Here is a 16,977-nt window from a genome sequence, read left to right as displayed (position 1 = left end):
CAGAGAGAGAGAGAGAGAGAGAGAGAGAGAGAAGTGAGGGGGAGAGATGTCTGGCTGAAAGAAAAGGTAGTGAATTGAGCGCCAGTTCAGAAGGAGGCAATTACAAAGGAGCAGATGTGTGCTGTGTGGATGTTGAGGACCTCGGCACACCGATGAGAGAAAGAGAGGCAGCAGTGAGAGAGGCTTTGACATGGAGCAACAGGAGACCATAACTAAAGCAATAAAAACCATACAAGCCAAAGCTGAGGGTAAGAGAGGAAAAGAGGCAGGGAGGGAGCAGTAGAGGGAGGAACAGAAGGGTGTGTTCATGTATGCACCACCCTCTTCCATCACAGGAGTGATAGTGAGACCTTCTCCCTCTCCCTCGCTCTCTCTCTCTCTCTCTCTCTCTCTTTCTCTCTCTCGCTCTCGCTCTCTCTTACTTGTGCACACACACGCGCACTATTGAAAAGTTAGAGCAAAGTCTCTCATCTCTGACAGGCTAGCAGCCACCCACTGCACGCTCCCCTGAGGGCACTGGACCCCCAACTCCCTCCCTCTCTCTCTCAGTCACTCGCTCACACTTTTACTCACTCCCTCACTCATACTCTTATTCATTCAATCAGTCCAAATCCTCAGCAGCTTCACTTGTCAGATAGAAGGTACAGGAATACAGGAATCAGTTACAGTCTCACCTCAGCCAGCATGTGGATTCTACTGTTTGGACTCACCTCTGGATTGGTGGCCTCATCTTGGGCAAACTCTGTTCAAGGTGAGAGAAATGCATTTCTTTTTTTTAATGATGGCAATGTATTTTGTCTTAAATATTATTTTTTTTTATTAAACAGATGTATTTTTTGTATTTTTGGTTTATTTTTGAAGAAAGTGAATATTACTGCAATGTGCTTTTTTCTGTTATGAAGTGATTTAATTTAATGTGCATGCAAATGTGTGCGGTTGTAAGTACTGATGCGCGGATGCCGGCGAAGCAGCATGCGTTTCGTGTGGCAGACAGAGCAGACAAAGGAGACGGCTGCCGGCTCTCCAGACAGACAGAAAGAGAGAGATAGGGAGAGACATAGACAGATGGAGAGAGAGAGAGAGAATGTGAGCTCGATAGTGTAAACTGGGCAGAGGCTTAGACAGACTTGGTGAAAAGGTGTCTGTGATTTAAATACAAAGATACAAATAATTTTCATCTATATCATTTTTTTTCTATTTTAATGTAGTACATTAAAAATAATGCCTGGTGCTAAATCAGTGCTATTTAGTTTTTATGACAATTTTTATAGCTTATTATCAGAACTGAGCCACACAAAGGAAAATGATGGTGTGCTGCTATTCTTCTGCTATTCTTTAACTCATTGTTTCTAGATCTAGTCTCTTCTTAGCATTAAGGTGGGTTTAAGCATGTCTGAACATCCCAGCTTAGAAAGCTGCTGGTGAAGCTGTATATATGTTTTTGAATTGGAAAGTGGCTTTTGTATCTAGTCTACCTCTGTAGGTGTGTTTATGGTGAGAGAGAAATGGGGAGACTCTTTGGATGACTGCCATTGAGCCACCACTGTGGTGCTGTAAATTTCTGGCACTGCCTAGCAAGAGAAACAGGAGGTGGTTAAGATTGGTGTTTGTAGGTTTTTGGGCTTTGTACTGTGTAAAAGTGAAAATGGAAAAGAGTGAGTGCAAAAGAGATGTAGCTGGAAAGTAACAAGCCAGCAGACAGATCACAACCTCCACGGTGAGCTGAGAAAATGAGATTTGCTGTGAGATTCCCCAAGGGTAAAGCACCCCACTGCTGACTATTCATCACACCCAGAGGCAGCCAGGGTGGCATGAAGCTAATATGACATTAACAGAGCCAACAGAGCCCAATACGGTCTTACAAATTTGTAACAGTTTATTGTCATAAGTCTAAAGAATATGGTTAGTACATTTATCTTTTCACATGACTTTATCCATATGAAACACACATTCATTAAACATACACACTTCCTAGATATGTGTGTGTTATTAGACACCATGATGTGGTTGATGTTATCTGTTTTGTTTTTTATATGGTAAGGCGTAGTGGACAGCTTACAAAACTCAAGGGCCAAGCCACATGAAGATAGACTTTCCCTGGTGCTCTTGGGGACATGCCTGGTTTTGTCTGGCTTAAGAGTTGTACTTGACCTTGACTTGTATCTTTGGGAATATTTTTGTGTTTAGCTTAGACATTTCATTTAAACAAGCATTTTGATAGCTTGGAAATTAGTATTTTTTTTTATTAATTTAGATTCTTTTCAGTTCTGTGACTTGAACTAACAATGATCTGGTTGCAAACATCAAAGAAAGTAAATCATTTGACCCGTTTCTTTTTTTTTAGCTTTCTGATTGCATTTAGTAATTGTCATTGTCTGTTAACGTCAGAAACTTGGGCTTCAACTTGGGGTTAATTGACGTTTGCTGTTTTGTAAGTCAAAATCCAACCAAATGCAGCCCCTCCCTTTGGCGTGGCCTCCAAAGTTAGACTCAAGCACAGGCTTTCCTACATTGCATTGAACGTCCATAAATTACAAATATTACATATATAAACATATATTGTATGATATATGAAAAATTTTACATATAAAATATTTCAAAGCATGTCGGACTCAAAAATCATTTACCCCACCTCTCAAAAAATACCATCATTCAACATACATAAATTTCATTTTATCTGTTTCTTTTGGGTTTTTTCCAGATCTATAACATTATAGGGGATTTCTTTAGTTTGGTTATCTTTCCATCTTCCTCCCACATACGATGCAACATGTCAGCATTTTCATTTTGGGGTTTGCAAAAAAAAAAAAAAAAGAAAAATAATTTTTCCACTTCATATTCACAAATTTAATATACCTGTGCAGAGTATGTGTGCATGTGCATGGGTGTGTTTACCTAAGATGAATGTTCAGCTTTACTGAACTTCAGCAAGCACCATTGCAGTTATGCCAGACAAGGTGCGTTTGAGTTCTAGTCACAGGAATGTGTGGCTCATTGAACACCCCTTTTCACAGTCACATTAAAACACACACACACACACACACACACACAGTGACACATTTAAAGACCCTCGTGCTACCTGGAGTGTCCTGTTTCAAGGTGAAGAAGGCCATTTGGTGTCGACTGCAGCCTCACAAAGAGGACTTGTACTTGGCCAAGCGTCACCTGCTGCTTCCCAGCTTTTCCACGTGCTACTGATTTGGCTTCAAATCTTCTTTTAACTTTGATCAGGGACCAGCTGGCATTAGTACAAGCATCATTACTAGCTTGTCTAGAAGTAGAAAATCTATTATACTGAATGTGTTACAGTAAACATGAAAACATTTCTACACCGTTCTAGTTAAATTAGTGAGCAGTGAAACCTCTTTAAATAAAATTAAAATCATATTTTGAATGATCCAGAGAGCTGATGCTTCACTAAGAGAGTAGAGAAAAAGCTAAATTGGTTTCAGACTTCTGGTCCTATTCAACATCCCCCAAGCACCCTCCTCCCCATCCCCGACCCCTGTATCTCATATTGACTAAATTCTGTAAGGTTAAAGATGCAAAAAATGTAACCCCTGACCTATTCACATTGCTTTATAACTCTTTTTAAAACTATCCTTTTCTCTTTTCCTCACTCATTCTCTGTCCCTCTTCCAGACACTAATCTTGTTTTAAACTGATCTTAAACAGATGAAAAGACTCTCACATTTCAGCTGAACTGTATCTCCTGGACTGCTGTTAAACCTATTAATTACATTTTAAAGCCTTTCTGTGGGGTTCTTGCATCCTGCTCTCTTCTCCTCCTCTTACTTATTTTAACATACACTCAGCCCTTTGTGGGCTAAAGAAGCTGCGCTTCAAACCAAGCTCAATGCCGATCTCAAATGCGCTTAACATACCACAGTATTAGAATACTTATTATTAATACTAGAATTCTTATTTAGCATTCTTGTTGCTTTTATATATATATATATATATATATATATATATATATATATATATATATATATATAAGAAGTACTTTCCTAAAGCCAGTTTCCTTCAACAACAATAAAAGTGTAGAGAATGACAGGTGGGGTGTTGAGTGGTGTCCTTCAGTTGACTTTGTCATGGCTGCAATTGATCTCTGATTTCACTGACTGACTAAACTCAGGATTGTGGATGAATCGGTCTTAAAAGTAACTGTGACTGAACACAATGCACTAGGAAACTAACAGTATGTGAAGCTTGCTCATTATTCATATTGTGAAAAGGCTACTGGTTGCTTTCACTTTAACAGCTCTGATTAAATGTGAGTGATACTTCTAGCAATAATTCACTTTTATCCAATCTATTTGACATTAACTAAAAACACTTTTTTATTTATTTTATTTTATCTTATTTTCAAGTACAATTCCCTCAAATAAAGTAACCCCAGTTTGGAAGGCACTCTTTCCAATGTGTAGAGTCAAGCAAAAATCATAAGATGTTAAGGCAGCACTTCATATCTGATATTTGCTTATAATTTTCTGTTGTTGTTGCTGCTGCTGCTGCTGCTGCTATTGCTGCTATTGCTGCTATTGCTGTTGCTTCGTGTGGTTTAATCGAAAACCCACAAGCCAAGCCAAAAATACAAACCCCACCTAGAGCAGCTGGAGGTTCTGGCAACCTTTCTATAGACAACATCACTCACGCTTTCTTTCTTTTCACATCATTTGTTTACTACCCAAATCCCTTAACTCCATTAAGAGACAATGGCTGCTTTCAAAATCAGCGCTTTTGAACTAGCAGGACTCAACATGCTAGTTGAGCTACAGTTTGACTACTAATTCTGCATGTAAATGAAGACACCTTGGCTATTATATTTTTTGTATCTCATGATACTCTATTTAATCTGTGAAGTGACTCTGTGGGCCCTGTAGCTGTGTGTTTTTCCTGCAGGACAGTGTATTCAGTAGATGTGGGTGTGTGCCACTGCTGAAAACCTGCCAGAGTAACCCAACCGTCATAACAGCCACACTCACTTCTCTTCCTCTTTGAGTTGCTGTTGTGTGTTCAAGCAATATTCTAAGCAATGAAAGTAAACTGTGTGGCCGTTGCAGTATTTTCATCTCTGACCACAAATGTAAACGAGATTGTTCATGCACATGCCAACTAAACGATAAGCTGTGATATTTCAAATGCTGACATAAGTTTGGAAAACAGAATCCCTAATGTAATGCATTTCAAATAAACAGAACCGCAGAGTTCCCAGGTTGCCGTCCAACTCCTTGCACTGAAAGAGTGTGCTGCTTTAGATCCGTAAACATATGCATAGGCAACATATTGTACAAGGTTTCATATACAAAAAAAAGTTATATATTACATATATTAAACATGTAAATATTAAGTTTATTGGCAACATGTTCAATATATAATGTATACTTTTTAAATGTTTTATACTGTCTGATACACCCAAAATGTTTTCTTCTAACTATGAATAATTTATAAGAATAAATATATTTTTGCCTGTCCAGACTCCTAGCAGCATTAACAGCTTCATGATAATGAGAAGCTGAGAATGGAAGCATTATTGTCTAATTAAGAACATTTGCAGTGATTTCTGTAATAGTTATAATTCACTGAGCAATATAATGATAACATACTAGACTTATTACTTTATTCAGATGCTTGTAAAATCTTTGTCATCGTAGCATTTTTTTTTACAATTATTTAATATATTTTATTTTTTTTTTTTTTTCAGTTTATTTGTTGCATGGGTGTTACATGGGATTCTGGGTGATGCAAAGAATAAATGTATCAAAATCTGCTTCTTAAGTGAGCATACTCTGTCCCCATCATTGGTTGCTATAGATGAGGTTAATATTACCTGTGACCAGTGTTTCTACTCATATAGGCCATGCAGAAATGAATCACCTACACAAATAATTTCTAAATATGGAGTAAATATTAATGTATGTTTTGAATTCACTGAAGTCATTGTCACCAGCTCAGAACAGCACCACTGAATTTATTTAATATTAGTCAGTAAATGGTATAAGCAAGTGGATAATTAAGAACTACATTAAAAGTATAATTAATTGTCATCTATTAGATAATAATGCTAATAAGCAACATTAAAATATAAATGTAAAATATTACTGGGAGCCAGTAAATCCCACTGAAAATTATCCAGTATATTTATTTAGCCCTTGAACTTTACAGTGTAATGGAAAAAACATGTAATGGAACCATTACACAAATCAAATTTAAGTGCAAAAAACCTATAGCTGTCTGTTTCTCTAAATGCATACATGTTGTTTGTGCATGCCACCATGGTAACATGGTATCAACAGCTTGCTGATGAAAAGAGTACAAAACAAGCAGGATGTGAAAATGCACTTAATGCAGAAACAGAGAAGTAGCCTGTGTGTGAACTGTGTAACACTAAAGTCCCTTATAATTGATTTGTGCTTTCCTTGTTGCTATGGTGACTGGAAGCTGAGAAGTTTGGTGTGTCTTTATAATTATAGCTAATTTTGAGACATGGTTTATCTCGAAATATCTTGGTATGTAATTTGAAAAATATGGTGTTGACGAATAAAAAAATATATATGTTAGCATTTTTTTCTTTTAAACCTGGGTTTAATGACAGTAAATATTTAAATAATCTTGCAGTGATTCATATTCTAATATAGACTAAAATTACTACATAAGAAGAAGAAGAACACTGCTCATATATTTGCTGGTCAGAAGGTTCTTTAAACACTACAACTAATGACGGAGTGTGTGGCCATAGTGACCAAGCCACACAGAGCTCTCAAAAATGGAAATTTGACATCCATATTCATGGTCCCCCTCCCACGGTCAATATGGGAGTAAAATGAGTTTTGAATTCTGTACCTTGATGTACCTTAATGTTGTTTTCTCCCTCCAGTTCTGATTGCTGTTCTGATGAAACTTCCTTGTTTGCTTTGTGTCTGACAGCATCTGCATATCTGTCTCTGTCTTTCAACATTTATCATTTTGAAACAGAATTTAATCTATACTGCATTTCATTGAGAATAATTTAGTTTAAATATTGCAATGTGTCCCAAGTAAAGCCATTGCAGCTGCTATAATGACTCTGGCTCTGGGTTCTGGGAAACAATTCACAGTTTTTCTTTGCTCAAATACAGCTTTACTCAGCTCATGAGGGGTGTGATAATTAAGCAGTGAGTTGAAGTCAAGGGTGTTACTTTGGTGGGAAATAAAAAAAGATATTCAGTGTAAAGATTCAGAGAAAAGAGCAGTGATACACACGGACACAGTTCTTAGCAACTAAATTGTCAACCCTGATTTAATCTGTATTAAATTCTTCAGGGGGTTATTTGTGGCTGGAAATATGTATGTATGTCTGTTTGTGCGTGTGTGTGTGTGTGTGTGTGTGTGTGTGTGTGTGTGTGTGTGTGTGTGTGTGTGTGTGTGTGTGTGTGTTGGGTGGGTGGGGTTGGGGAGGTTGGGCGAGGTGGACTTGATCATAATTCCTAAGCAGAAACGTGATCATAATTAGAAATGCACCAGAAGTTTTCTCCCTGTATCCTGCAAACTGTAAATCTCTAAAAATGAACATTGCAATGTTATCACCTTTCAGCTTTTGCTTTAATAAAAACTTTTCAGCTTGACTTGTTATATTTATAATAATTCCTGCATATCTCTCTCTCTCTCTCTCTCTCTCTCTCTCTCTCTCTCTCTCTCTCTGCCCTCAGATGTGACATTACGAGGCTGCAGTTATGTGGGAGTATTTCATATTCAAGGTTTGGATCGATACACTTTGAAATTTGATGAAGCCAAGGAACTATGTGAAGCGCTGGGAACAACTTTGGCCAGTGTGGAGCAGTTGACTGCTGCCTATGACAAGGGTTATGAGAGCTGCAGGTGAATGTTCTAGCTATCATTCTGTAGCTTGTGCTCAGAGGGCTTTAGCTGACTTAATGAGAAAAGTTGAAATTCTTAAAAACATGTTTTGAGATGACTTTATAGGCTCCTGAGAGGTCAAAGCCAGACACTGTCAATTAGTATAACAAAAAAAATACATGCCAATCACAGTCATGGTAGCTTGTTTGTATATAATTGAGTTCCTCCAAACATAATCATATAATTTCACATTAAACACAGTTCAAACAGATGCACTGAGTTACTTCTTGTGTCGTAGAGGAAACATGTGTTAGTCTTTTCACTCCAGAGTTGATAAAAAAAAAATGGCATTGAATTTCAGAAGCACAGGTTGAACTACATAATGGTCATGGAAAAAAGTGGATAGCAACAGTCCCCAGTATGTCCTACCCTTTCTCTATTCTATTGTTTTACCTTTTTTTATTTGATGTGCACTTACTACATCTCAGAAAAAGTAGCATTCTGTCCCAAGACAACTAAACCTTAAATGCAACAGTGTTATTTAAAAGAACATCTAATGTAACATGCTCTAAATGCAGAAGAGTAATGAAACTGCACTGGAATTTGTGAACAGGTATGGCTGGGTCAGCAATGGAAACGCCGCCATTCCACGCCAGGAGCCAAACAGCCTGTGTGCATTGAACCAGACCGGCGTCATCACTATTGTACCTACAGATATAGACCCCTATGATGCCTACTGCTATAATAAGTCAGGTAGTTATAATAGATAAACCAATTCTGTGTGTTTGGAATGCTATTATCAAATAGAATTAAATTGTGGAAATTGAATATTTACACCTACATCAACCCTGTAAGAGTTGTGAGATTTATCTGGAGTGATATATATATATATATATATATATATATATATATATATATATATATATATATATATATATATATATATAACTGTAATTATTTGCATGCAGCATGAGAAAAATGCTTTGCATTGTGGGTAGTATTCAGTTTGAGTCATTCTGATTGTTGCTTGACTGAGTACAGAATAATGGCAAATATGACATGTAGCACATTTTATTAATTTGTTTATCTATCTATCTATCTATCTATCTATCTATCTATCTATCTATCTATCTATCTATCTATCTATCTATCTATCTATCTATCTATCTATCTATTAATACAAAATGCAACTTTGCCTTTTAAAACAGATCTGTTGGTCGGAAACTGCGAAAATGAAATAAAATATCTGCAGAATGGACCTCGGTCTGCTGGTGAGGACATATGCACAATGACACAATAGTGTAGGCACATTCAAGCTAAGAATTATGTTTTGGCTGATTATGTCTATAACACACACACACACACAAACACACACTGTCACATGTCAAGAATATAGTTAAAAGCAATATAAGGCTAGGATTCTAGGACTTAAATTATATGTTTCTGTCAAAATTACTCCATATCTGTTTATATAATTTTCCAGTTTCCAGTGTAAGCATCAGAAAAAAATTTTTAAACATCATCTATGCAAGTTGTTCTGACTCTGCCTAATATCATACAAGGCTGCATGAATGGTCCTGCATGACAATATATTCTAAACAAATCTGAAATAGTTTTTTGTACTACAATAAATAAAGTTCCAAAAACATACTAAAGAAAACTAAAAATTGTTTTGTCCTGTTCATTTAATCACTCTATCCCTGTTTCAGAGAACAATGAAAGCCAAGATTTGAACCACACCATGAGTCCAACTAGCCCCTCTATTCCAGTGACTTCAGTGGAGATACAGACCGATAGCACAGTTAATGATGTAACTGAACCGACACATGGCATAGAGAAGACAGATTTCTCTCCAATCAACAATCAATATACGCAAGATGTATCTAGCACACAGCCTTCCATCACGAATACTGAAAGAGAAGAGGAAGGTCTGATGACTAGCACTGGGAGTTATATTAAAAATGAAAATGCTGCCGATCAGTCTAACACGTCCATAGTCCAAGACGCTAATGGGTCAGGAATGGGAGAGACAACAAACATCATTTCAAATGATTCTAACAATGAAGACACAAGACTAGAGGGTCATGATACAACTGCTGAGGATGGTTTCAAGACTCAAACTGGTAAGGAACAAGAGAGAAAAATATTTTTCTAGCATAAAACTTGCCATAATATTGGTCCTTGTCTGCTTTGTAACAGTCAGAAGGTAAAGCTGTATTAGGTTTTCCATCACAGGTAAGCTGGGGTGTCATGGAGAACCAGAGGGGACAGTGCAATGTTTCTTGAGTCACAAACAAGTCCACCTGTGCTCTGTAAAATCTTCCCACAAATTTGCTCCACCACCTCGGGGTGGAAACAACATTCCCCGAGCCTCGGCCCTTGTCTCGAGAGGGCGTCTGCTCCCTTGTTTATGTGGCCTGGGATATAAGCTGCCCTCAAGAAAACCAGCTTCCCCTGGGCCCACAGGAGGACCTGGGACATGCCAGCTTGTACAGAAGGCGAGATCGCAGACCCCCCTGGTGGTTGATGTAGGAAACCACCATGTGTTGGTTGTACAGACCAACACATGGTGGTCCTTGAGGTCTGGAAGGAAATGCTTCAATGCTTAAAGCATGGCCAACATCTCTAGGCAATTGATATGCCATGTCTGATGGGGCCTTACCCAGAGACCTTGAGCAAAGTGGTCACTTATGACTGCTCCCCAGCCTGTGAGGGCACCTGTTGTAAGCATTACGCTTTGCACTGAAGCACAGAAAGTGGCATGGGTTAACGGGCCAGCTCCCTGAGGGCGGAATCTTCGGCAGAAGATTTTTTATTGAAAATGATGGTCCTCAGATAAGTTGGAATAAAGGGAGATTTTGGGACTGAAGAGGCAGGCCGAATAAGTATTAACCAAGGACTTGGACACCTAGGCGTAGACCATGGAGTGGAGGTGGTGATGTGGGTTGCAGAAAGCGCTTGTCAAGTTTGCTGGACAGGTGACCTTTCTGCTGATCAGCTAGCCACTCGAAGTAAAGTTTGGGCATGGCACAAGTCACCACCTCCAATAGCTCCTAAAAGAGGACTGGCTGAGGGATTATATCTGGTGGCTCGGCAAAATATATCTCTTTCCCCCTCCTCAGCGGAGGAGAGGCAGAGATGCGAGCTCTCCACGCAAAAGGGAAGAAACCTCCAAATGACGTGCTTCCGAACCTTGTGACAGAACGCCGGACCCAGCAGGTGAGGAAGGAGAAAGGGCCTGTTTCTCTCCAAACCCTCTGCTAGGTCCATCTGCAAACCCCAGGTCCTTGAGCACCACTTCGCCTTAGCGAGAGTGGGTCCAGAGCAGCGAGGAGCGAGGGCACCCTCTTCAAAGAGTGCTCTCCAAAAACGGAGCCTTCGCAATGACATGCGAGTGCAATCTGCACAGTCGGCTTCCTCGAGAACCGACCTAGCATGCTCCACTCCCAGACAAGCAACACACAGGCTGTGCATATCCCTCCCCTGTACTAAATTGGGGGCAAGGAGTAACACACGGAGTGCTTTGACTTTGACTTACTTTTATTTTATTCTTATTTTATCTTAGGACAAACACCCACACAGAGCGCTTTCTGAACAAACAGAAGCCAGCGCCGGTTTCACTTCATGTGCTTTTTATAGCTTCCTGGTTGTAACGTCATCCTCCATGATTACACACGTGATTCAGAGCGTGAACAACGTAAAAGCGTTGAGTTCCTGAAGGGGATTTATAGCTGTTATGTTTCAAAAGATAACAATTCTTTATTTCTCACATATACATTGCAGCACATTGAAATGCAAAAAAATTACATATCCAAGCTTGGTAAGAAGTTGGGATCAAAAAGTTGGCCACCTCTGTAGCAGAGAAGATTAAGAGCCTTGCTTAAAGGTCCAAGATCGGCAGCTTGGGGCTGCTTATCCTGACCCTTTTGACTAGTAATGCAGAGCCTGAACCAATAAGCCCCTTATATTTTACAATATATTTGTTAGAATCTACAATAGATGTTTCATATATCCAGACAAGTATTTAAAAATGTTATGTTTTATGATCCCCTTAAATGTACCGAATGTAGAAACTTTGACAGACCTTTATTTGTTTATTTGTTTTTTCGAAAAGCAGCAAAAGTCAAAGAATTACACCACAACAGGGTGACCATGACTAACTAAAATTCATAGCAACAAACCATTTAGTGTAATAATAAAATGCCACAATAGCTTAACCTTTTAAGGAAAAGGGTTTGCTAGAGTAGCAGATCAGCAGTTTAGTATCTTTTAACATTACACAAGACGAGTGCTTTCATTCTCATTTTGCAGTCATTCTGATAATTGTTATATTTACATGCTGCATTAAAAAAAGTGTCTGTTTTTTTAGGTTGCTATGCATAAAAAGAAACAAAAGCATTTGTAACAACAAAGTTCATAACAGATACATTAGTTTCAATCTTTAATTAAATCAGTAATCTTTATTATTGTATACATTATGGTTTGTTGCTTCTGTCATAGTACTAATACTAATATTAATAAACAAAATGGGTGAATAAATAGCAAATAGCATTTAGTATGTCCTAAACACGTATCCCACAATATTTTTATTTATTTTGTATTTTTTTTAAGTGTAAAGCCCCCTCTGCTGTTAGAGTTCAACTTTCTCATTCTGTAACAGGTGTCTGTTCACATTCAACAAAGGTTGCTGCTTACTCAAACGCGCCCCCTTCTGTTCAGTGATACTATTGCAAAAGATTTTTCTTTTGAATCCATGTGCATGGTTACTACTGTAAGATATTAATTCGTATATGCAACTGTATATAATTACATGCTTATACTCTTAGGTATTAATGCTTCTATTAATCCCCTTAAATGTTTATTACACTTTAATTGGGGGTTAATCTGTCAGAGTGTAGGGGGAGCGCAAGGTAGTACAGTATAACCACTAGGAAGTAACATTTACTCAGGGTGTTTTGTTAATCTGTATTGCAAAGCATTTTATTCTATAAAAAAAAAAAAACCACACTTTAATACAATAATATTTCTTTTGCATATTACTTTGAAAGCGGAGACCGCTGTAGGTGAGCCAGTGAATGAAGACCACACTAAACATTCGAGAGGGCGGATGGGACCAGGCCAGTCTACACCACCTGAAGAGCAGAACGACAGTAAAAGTGGTAAAGGTTCACACACTCACACACTCATATACCTAGTTTAAAAAAAATGAATCCTTAAAGACTTTATAAGCACATGTGAGATGTAGTCAACGTATGATCCTTAGCATTTTAGCTGCTGTGATCAGGCAAGTCATGAAAGTGTTAATTATTATTAGTCATCAAACACTACAGCTAAAATATCCTATTTTCACAAAGCATTTTAGATACTGTTAAACTCTTAAATCTGATTGGATTGGATGAGTGGCTGCTGAAAAAATGACTGTATATTACGTCATGAGAAAGAGCTTGTTTTGTGGCTGATACAACATTAAGTGCACCTTTAAATTGACTCAGCAAGTATCATCTTAAATTAATATACAACATGTAAAGGTTTTTTGTGTAGAACTGCATCATAGCAGCCCACCATTAACTGTTCCCTTTAAAAGAATCATATTTGAATTTTTCTTTCTTACTTTCGAATTGATATAAACTGATATAAATGTTTTTTTTTTTTCTCTGCAGATTGGTTGGTCATCCTGCTTGTCGTTGTGGTCGTTGTTTTGCTTGTTCTTGTAGCAATTGCTGTGGCAACAAGTAACAGGTAAACTTTACTGATGGTTCTATTTGCCTTCTTACACAAATGCAAATGTTTTTGATATAATGCAGTGAATGCAACTTATAGCAACAGCATTAAACTATTTGGAGATTCGTACTGGTCTGCATTTTTTAGCACAAGTAATTGAATATATAGCTCCATAGTATTAAATAAAACTAAGAAAGCCAGGGTATTAAGTATGGACACTAGTTGGCCTCCAAAATGATATGCTCCAAAATTTCTGATGTGTGTTTGGTGTATTGACAAAGGTGGTGTGGGAGGAGACGGACACTTATAATCACCACTAAGAGCAGCATAGAGGGCAACGGTACAGCAGCATCAACAGCAACCCCAGAGGCTCAAGAGAGAGAGCAGGAGATGGTGACACTCATGAACAAAGAGAAGATCCAGGAGAACGGCAACACCGAGGAGTTCACTGTGATCGTTCTGGAGGAGTCACCAGAGAAAAACACACAGGCATGAAAGACAGAATGAGAAAGGGTGAGGATGAGGGGTAGAAGAGTTGGGGAAGTGTGAGAGAGAGTGGTGGGTCATGGCTTAAGTCTTGACCACACAGAGAGAAGCTGTAAGGCACTATGGGAACCAGACAGATATTCAGATCCTGTTGGGTGACAAAGTGTAACATCTGTAAGAGAATTCTTGTTATTGTTTTTGTCTTTTATATATAAAAAAAAATACCCTGATGGTAAGGAATCTTCGATAATTGTCATGCGGCTTCAAAAGAAGCATCACAACAAAGTGTTATATTTTAGACAAAGGGGGAAAAAATAAGATTTTTCTGCATGCCATGGAGACATCCTAAATTTCAACTTTTCTAGTTTCATTTTAATTTTCACAGCGAGAAACCTGCCGTTTAATATAGAACAAATGACAATATCACTTTGCACTGATTTCAGCTTTCCCTTCTGGAAAAAAAGCTTCTCAGCCTCACAGATTCTACACTACAATACATAATATTAAGGGTGAAATTAAGCTGGCAGAAAACCAAATTTTTCTATCTTAATAAAATTGTTACATAGAAATTGTACTGCTTACCAGGTCATGTCTCCCAACTTCCCCATCCCGAGCCTGTTTACTGCTAAAGCTTCTTACCACAGTTCAGATGCATTTATCATCTCCTAGTGCTAGTAATTAGATGTACAAGTGGAATAGCTTCAAGTTTATCTAAAAACCTTTTCACAGTGATAATGCATATTTATTTAAACAGGATTTGTGGAAAAAAGTTCAACTTTTTTAGAATTTTGTGTTGTGCTGTGTGGTTATGGCAGATAATAGGTTTGTAATGAGGAAAACAAAGAAAGCTGTTTAAATAAGGATCAATAAAGTCCATGCACAAAGTCATCATAGTGCTACAATTTTCTCTTTAGAGGATTTGACATTAAAGTGGACGAACAAATAAAGAAAAATACTGAGGCAGAGATGCAGATACATTTTTTAAATCTTTTTAAAAATGTATTTTTTTTTTTTACTTTCTTTTTGGCCTTGTGCAAATTTGACATTTTTTTCCCTGGAAAATGAGATTTGTGTTTTTTGTTTGTTTGTTGGTTGATTGCATTTTTTCCATTTAACTTATCCTTTTTGTATATACCACTATGCTTGTTTATTACTGTGTTCAACATGAGATTCGAATAGTCAGACTGCTATATCCATGTCTATTGTCAGTGTAAGTAAAAATCCATTTGCACCTTTACTGATGATGTAATACAACACATTAACTTGATACCGGTGTTTTAATATTTTTGATCTCCAAAAGTCTATCAAAGAACATGGAACCAGAAAAGCTATTAAAAAATGATATATCATTACTCTTTAGCTGTTTATGTATATGCAATTTACATATATTTTCCCTCATGACACTTTGGCTATAATAAGCCAGTAATACAGTGTACCCACATCACCAGTGATGCAGTTATTTATTTTAAAATGGAAAAAAAGCTTAAATGATGTCTCTTAATGTTCATACTTTGCACCTTACATTGCCTCCAAAAGCTTGAAACATATGTATATATAGGCATACAGTACATAAGCTTCCTCCTTATACATACATTTCAGTTTCATATTTCTGCTTTTTTCTCTTTCGTTAATGATGGCATCTACTCTTGAACGTGTGTTGTTTAAGAAAGATTAGCATATGCAGTAGTGGTAGGAGTGTGTACATTGATCAAATAACAAATGATTGTTCATGAAAAAAAATAATATTGTGAAGTCCAGGATTCAATAAAACTGTATAGATGTGTTTTCTTGCATCATTTTTGTGTGATATAAAACTGCATGAGTGCTATATGTTTGAGAAAGACTTAGAGGGAGAGGGGGGTGTATTCTACTTTGGAGAAGAAGGGAGTGCAGTTGCCATGGCATCCAAGTCACGATGGAAGATGGGGTTTTTTTTCCTCCAGCTTAGCATAGAGACATTGAGAATATAGACGCCATTTTGAGATGATTTAATTTTTTCTGGTTATGTGTTTTTGGTCTTCAGAATTGAAGTTCTTTTAATTTTTTATTAGATTGTAATACTGTAATATGACAAAGTAAAAAGAAATAAACTGTAATGTTTAAACAATCAGATACAATCAGGAAAAATCTAATGCATATATGGGTGTGATAATAAAGTACTTTAATATTTACATATAAATAAACAAAAAATTTAATTATTGGGCCAACAAATATAGATTCAATCTAAATATTGGTCCTCATAAATTATACAGGCTTATATGGGGCAACCAGTAAAAAAAAAAAAAAGCTTTTAAAAAATACCAAATGGCTGTGAAAATGTTTGAAATTTGTTGAGGCAATTTTTAGTTTTTTGGTCAATAATATTGGTGAAATGTCATGAACCTTTTTCTCAGTTTTTTGGCTAAATAAAGGAAGCTTAGGAATGATCCCACTGCTATCCTCTAGCGATCTGTGCAGGTAGTTTCCCAACCCTTGATCAGGAATATCCCTTTTGTAGCATTTTAGTTTTTCCTGTTCTAACACACATACTTCATCACAAACTAGGACTGTTCACTTACCTGGTTAATGGAATCAGGCATGTGGAAAACAAAAATGTGGGAAAACTTGCTCTGTTTATGCTAAGAAACATGTTATGAAGAAACATGACCTCCAGACTGAACTATTGTAATGCATTATTAGGTGGTTGTCCTGCATCGTTGTCCCACTCCACCTTGCCTGCATTCTTTTCTTCACTTCTCTAACATACTCTTCATTACTTTGCACTGTTGACCCCAGGTACCTGAACTCCACTGCCCTCCCTCTCATTGACACACATGTACTCTGTCTTACTCCTACTGACTTTCATTCCCCTTCTCTCCAGCATGTACCTCCACATCTCCAGGCTCTTCTCAACCTGCTCCCTACTCTCACCACAAATCACAATATCATCCG

General features: G+C 37.4%; 1 protein-coding gene across 1 annotated transcript; it reads left to right on the top strand.

The window, feature by feature from the left end:
• Positions 1-238: 238 nt before the first annotated feature.
• On the top strand, positions 239-15,829 carry cd44b (CD44 molecule (Indian blood group) b). The gene is made up of 8 exons (XM_046858978.1): positions 239-751; positions 7,692-7,860; positions 8,453-8,592; positions 9,048-9,110; positions 9,549-9,962; positions 12,888-12,998; positions 13,500-13,578; positions 13,842-15,829. Exons 1-8 carry the CDS (start codon positions 685-687, stop codon positions 14,053-14,055), a joined length of 1,257 nt encoding a protein of 418 aa, XP_046714934.1. The 5' UTR covers positions 239-684; the 3' UTR covers positions 14,056-15,829.
• Positions 15,830-16,977: the final 1,148 nt, after the last annotated feature.

The sequence above is a fragment of the Silurus meridionalis genome, chromosome 10 (genome assembly GCF_014805685.1).
Source record: "Silurus meridionalis isolate SWU-2019-XX chromosome 10, ASM1480568v1, whole genome shotgun sequence".
Lineage (NCBI taxonomy): Eukaryota > Metazoa > Chordata > Actinopteri > Siluriformes > Siluridae > Silurus > Silurus meridionalis.
Note: the sequence above shows the minus strand (reverse complement) of the source record. Positions and strands in the feature narration are given on the sequence as shown.